The sequence below is a fragment of the Morone saxatilis genome, unplaced genomic scaffold (assembly GCF_004916995.1).
Source record: "Morone saxatilis isolate NCDOM2014 unplaced genomic scaffold, NCSU_SB_2.0 Contig23, whole genome shotgun sequence".
Lineage (NCBI taxonomy): Eukaryota > Metazoa > Chordata > Actinopteri > Moronidae > Morone > Morone saxatilis.
Window position 1 is genome coordinate 809,478 of NW_023339796.1, and position 4,675 is coordinate 814,152.

The 4,675-nt window shown below is 41.5% G+C and overlaps 1 protein-coding gene across 1 annotated transcript in view; it reads right to left on the reverse strand.

Annotated features, from left to right (window-relative positions):
• Window positions 1–4,050, reverse strand: part of amph (amphiphysin) — a gene marked incomplete at its 5' end in the record, with an annotated part of 17,443 nt that extends 13,393 nt beyond the window's left edge. Inside the window, 8 exon segments of the mRNA XM_035670000.1 lie at window positions 1,640–1,722; window positions 2,334–2,409; window positions 2,829–2,914; window positions 3,018–3,125; window positions 3,213–3,308; window positions 3,465–3,559; window positions 3,746–3,800; window positions 3,970–4,050. Of these exon segments, the coding sequence (XP_035525893.1) occupies window positions 1,640–1,722; window positions 2,334–2,409; window positions 2,829–2,914; window positions 3,018–3,125; window positions 3,213–3,308; window positions 3,465–3,559; window positions 3,746–3,800; window positions 3,970–4,050 (680 nt within the window).
• Between the last annotated feature and the right edge of the window lie 625 nt (window positions 4,051–4,675).

The window sequence follows — 4,675 nt, forward strand, 5'->3', positions numbered from 1 at the left end:
AGTTCGGTCTAGACCTGCTCTATTTGAAAAGTGTCCTGAGATAACTTCTGTTATAAATTGGCGCTATACAAATAAAATTGAATTGAATTGAAATTGTATTGTTTTTGCCAGACAGAAGCGCTGTCACAAATTCTTTATCCAGTTTTAAGTCTCATTTTAAGTTTCACCTGCTTGACTGCCCAGACTGCTACTAGCTAGCTTGTTAGTTTTTAGTCTGTTGGCTAAGCTAGCTGGTTGTTTTATGGAGGACTTTATGGAATGATTTAACATCTACTCCTGTCTGAAGGATCTGAACGACACAGTTTTGACTGGACATAGGAGACGTGTCTGCAGTTTGATGGACTTGACTCAGCCCCTCCAATTGTGGGTTTCCACTTGAGAGACTGGTTGTGTCTCATACATGACCTCTTCCAGCAGCAGACACTGCTCCAAGGGCACTTGGCCTCCTTGGAAACACCTGGCAGGAGGGCTGCGGATGCTGGTAGCCTCCCACCAACGGTCAGGAAGACTGCCTCCTGGGCCTCAGTTCTACAATTATAATACTACTAACCCATGTAGAGGGCTATGGTCTTACCCCAGGAAGTGCCCAGTTCCTGGCTCTTGGTGCAGCTCCTCGACCAACTCATTGGCTTTAACCCCCAAAGTCATTTGTCCTAGGAGCAAGCGGTGATGCCTTTCACTCAGTATAGCTAAGCTTGTTAGCACCTCACAGCAAGGTCGACTGGTCCCATTCAAGTATCACCACCCCCTGCCTCGCTGAGGTTGGCTACTCCTGTCATCTGCAAACTCCCTTTCAAGCTTGCAGTCTACACCGACAGGAGTTGCTCTGGGCCTGAAATGTTGGTACTTGGCAACTCAAACCTTAGATCTGCCATTACTAAGCAGTGGAAAAATCGAGGATTTCATTGAACTTGCACTGGCACTCATGGACTTCCACCCCTCAGTCCACACTGTATGCTGGCCCTAATGACGTCATGGCTAGACAATCAGCCAAGCTGAACCAAGACATCGAATCTCTTTGCTGCACAAACGAGGTTTTTGTAAAAAACAAAAACTATGCAATGTCTGGTCCCATCCATGCTCTTTCAAGTGTTTACTGTTTTAGTCATCTTTCTAGTCGGTAGCAGGATATGATTTTATCAGCAACTTTAATTATTTCTGGAGTAGATCATTACAACTCCCTTTTCTCCGTCCGTTCAAAATTCAGCCACTAGGATTTTAAATGGTACTAGAAAACGAGAACACATGTAATTATCATTTTGAGGCATATAATGGGCTGGCCCTAAGCTATATCTCTGAACTTTTAACACCCTGTGCCCTCAGGTCCTCAAATGCTGCTCTCCTGGTGGTTTCCAAAACCATGTTAAATAACAAATGTGACAGTGTTGGCCATCAGAGCCCACAAACTGTGGAACAGCTTTCCAGAGTAGATCAGGATGTCACTTCTTTAAAGTTTCTTCCTAAAATGCACTTTTATAGTCTTGTCTTTGTAAAACCAATTTTGAAAGGTGCTATATAAATAAAAATGAATGTATTATTGTTATTATTATTATAGATGGCACTAAATCCTACACACTGGACCTATAAATAGCCAATTGTTCTTTTTCAAAATTTTATTAAAGTGAGAACTCAGACTGACCTTGGTGCTCCCTGGATGGTAAACATTTTATCAGAGTGCTGTTCAGCCAGTTGGGTCATCACTGCATACAGCTGCCGACATACCTAAGAGTTGGAATAGATTTATTTTAGGTTTCAGTTTTACCCTTCTAATATAAATAAAATTAACTCAAACAACTATCAATCATCATTTATACACCTTACCATTCACAGAATCACCTCTCACAAAGTACCCTAACCCTATTGGTCACACAGGTGATGTCAGCAATGGTTCAGACTTAACAAACCTGTTCTCATCCCAGGTCATCAAATATCAACATTTCAGATGCACAAGGCACGCTTTAGCACATCTGTATGAGACACCTTTTTTAACATGTGGTTTACACTGTGAAAATGTGAAAAGGGTTATAGGGTTAGGTTCAAATAACAATGTTACATTATGAAAGTCATGTGATGCAAGTTTCACATGTAAAGTAACTTTAAACCTTAACCATTGGTTTCAGGTGGTAGAGCTATCTGTTTGTTAGAGCCATCTTTCTACCCCACCTCCTCCAGGTGAGGACTTTCTCGCTACCTTTCATCCCCTGACACGGATGGGTGTACACCCTGTAACCCTGGGCTGACTGAACACAGTCCCTGTCTGTCTGAATGTTACTCTGGATTATTGAAGCAGCACTAAAAGCTTAATTATTTCCTGTGTTTGTTGATGTCCTCACCAGAGAGATCTCGCGGTGAAATTTGGCCTCCAGTTTTGTCACACTCTTAAAGGTGCCGATGTAGAAGCCAACCCGGCTGCAGAGCAGACGGAGAAAAGTGAGAGATGGTGATTATTTGTGATTCTGTTTTCAGATTTTTAAACATTAATGAACTCATCTGCTTCCTGAACATTTCCTCATTGCTCTCCTCACATTTTACAACAGCTGAAGTGTCAATAGAACAGACAAATGCAGTGCTGTCAGTCAGCTCATAAACATCTAAAGATGACTAACATTAAGACAGAATAAAAAAAAAAGACAAACTTGTTTTAATTATACCATCAGTTTTCCTAGAAGCTGATTCAGGTTTATTATCAATGAGAAATCATATTGTGATCAGGTTCTATTTTCACTTACATATAACTGCACCACTGGTGGAAGGTATGAGCAGCTCCAATGAGGCAGAGCCTGGAATGTGAATGGTTGTCAGACAGGTATTTATGTGATCTGACTCACCTGTCCCAGAGAGTCGGCAGTTCATCCTGTAGACCAACGTTCAGCTCATCAAACACTCTCTGAGCCTTTTTCAACTCTTCTTCTGCCTGCAAACAAAAACAATACTGATCAATAAAAAGAACTTCATACAACACCTGGACCTTCAACTTCTTAATATCTAACCTCCATCATATTTAATCACAGACTCACCTTCATCATCTTGCGGTCATTCTTCATCCCTGATATCTGCAGAGTTTCAACATGATGACGAGCGCTGTCATAGTCGATGAGTTTCCGACTTCTTTTGGCCACTCGAGTCTTAAATAATACAAAGTTTCAGTTTTTAGAAGATGAACCATCAAATCTGTCAAATATTCTATCATTAAAAGACAAAGGGTTTGTTACTTTGAGGTCTGGAAACTGTTGCAGGTACCCATCCAGGTTCAGCAGCGTGGAGTCCACCAGTTTGTTATGGAAGTCTTCCCACAACGCATCACAGTCCTGCAGGAAACGCATAACAATCCATAAAAGAAAAATCACAACCAGAGTTTCGGGTCTGCTGCCAGTGAACACCTGCACACGTGTCTCACACTGACACCTGGATATGTGCGGTGCATTCAGGTGTCATCCTGTCATGTGGGTGTTTTTATGACTGACCTTTCCAATAACCATGACGTCATCTTTTCCATGCCAGTCTGGTTCATAGACTTCATGCAGAGACTGTGTCAGGTTGATGGAGGCCTGCTGCATCCCTGAAGGAACAAAATCACATTATGTTTTGTGCTTAAAAGAAGAGAAACAGAGTTATAGGAAACAGGTCAGTTATCAACTTTATTGTATACTATGGCAGTATGAATAGCCAGGACAGATGATAAGTAACAAATTACATATGATGTATGATAAGTGACAAATTATATATGTGGAAGACTCTAAATCACCTTTGATGGCAGCCATGTAGGACTTCATCTCCCTCTGCAGCCGAGAGCCTTCAGACTGACAGAACACACACAGTACTGATAATAATACACACACATAATATATTATAATGTAATATAATATAATAAAATAATGTTGTCTGTGACTTCCTGTAGGGTTAGAATTTAGCAGTGAACATGGCCATCACAGCTGTTGAAAACTTTCTGTAATCTTGAACGTGTCTCACCTCCTGTCTCCTGAAGTTGATGACCACTTGTTCAAACTGCTCATCCTTGGTCTCGTCTGCTTTTCCCAGTTTCTGCAGCACCTGAGGAATTATACATGAGACACTTAATACACCTGAGTGCTGTCTACTGTAGGTAACACGCTGACTATACACCTAAGTGCACATCTGAGTGCTGTCTACACACTGACTATACTACCTGAGTGCGGTCTACTGTAGGTTACACACTGACTATACACCTGAGTGCTGTCTACTGTAGGTAACACCCTGACTAATGACTGATGTTCATAGTAATTGTTTGAATGAAGAGTATTTCAAAGACAGCTGATGGGCTCAGTTTGTTTCAGTGTTTAATATTTCATAAGCGACTGTCGGTTTGTATTTCTGGATGAAACCCAGTCTGAACCTGTTGTCCCTGAACACAGGAAGCAACGTTACTGTCGGCTGCTTCAAACAAACACAAACTCTTCTGTCCTGGATGGACTCATTCTCTGTGATCTCATTGGTTGGCTGTCTGCCCATATAAGGAGCTCTATCAGGTGAAATGCTCAAAGACCAGTGTTGTGTGTAACGCATTACAAAGTAACGTAACTACTTTTTTCGGGTAAAAAGTAGTGTAACACGTTACTACTGAAAATATGGTAATGAAACGTAGTTCCTTTTTCAGTTGGGCACAACGTTACTTTTCCCAGGGACAGATTTGACAGCG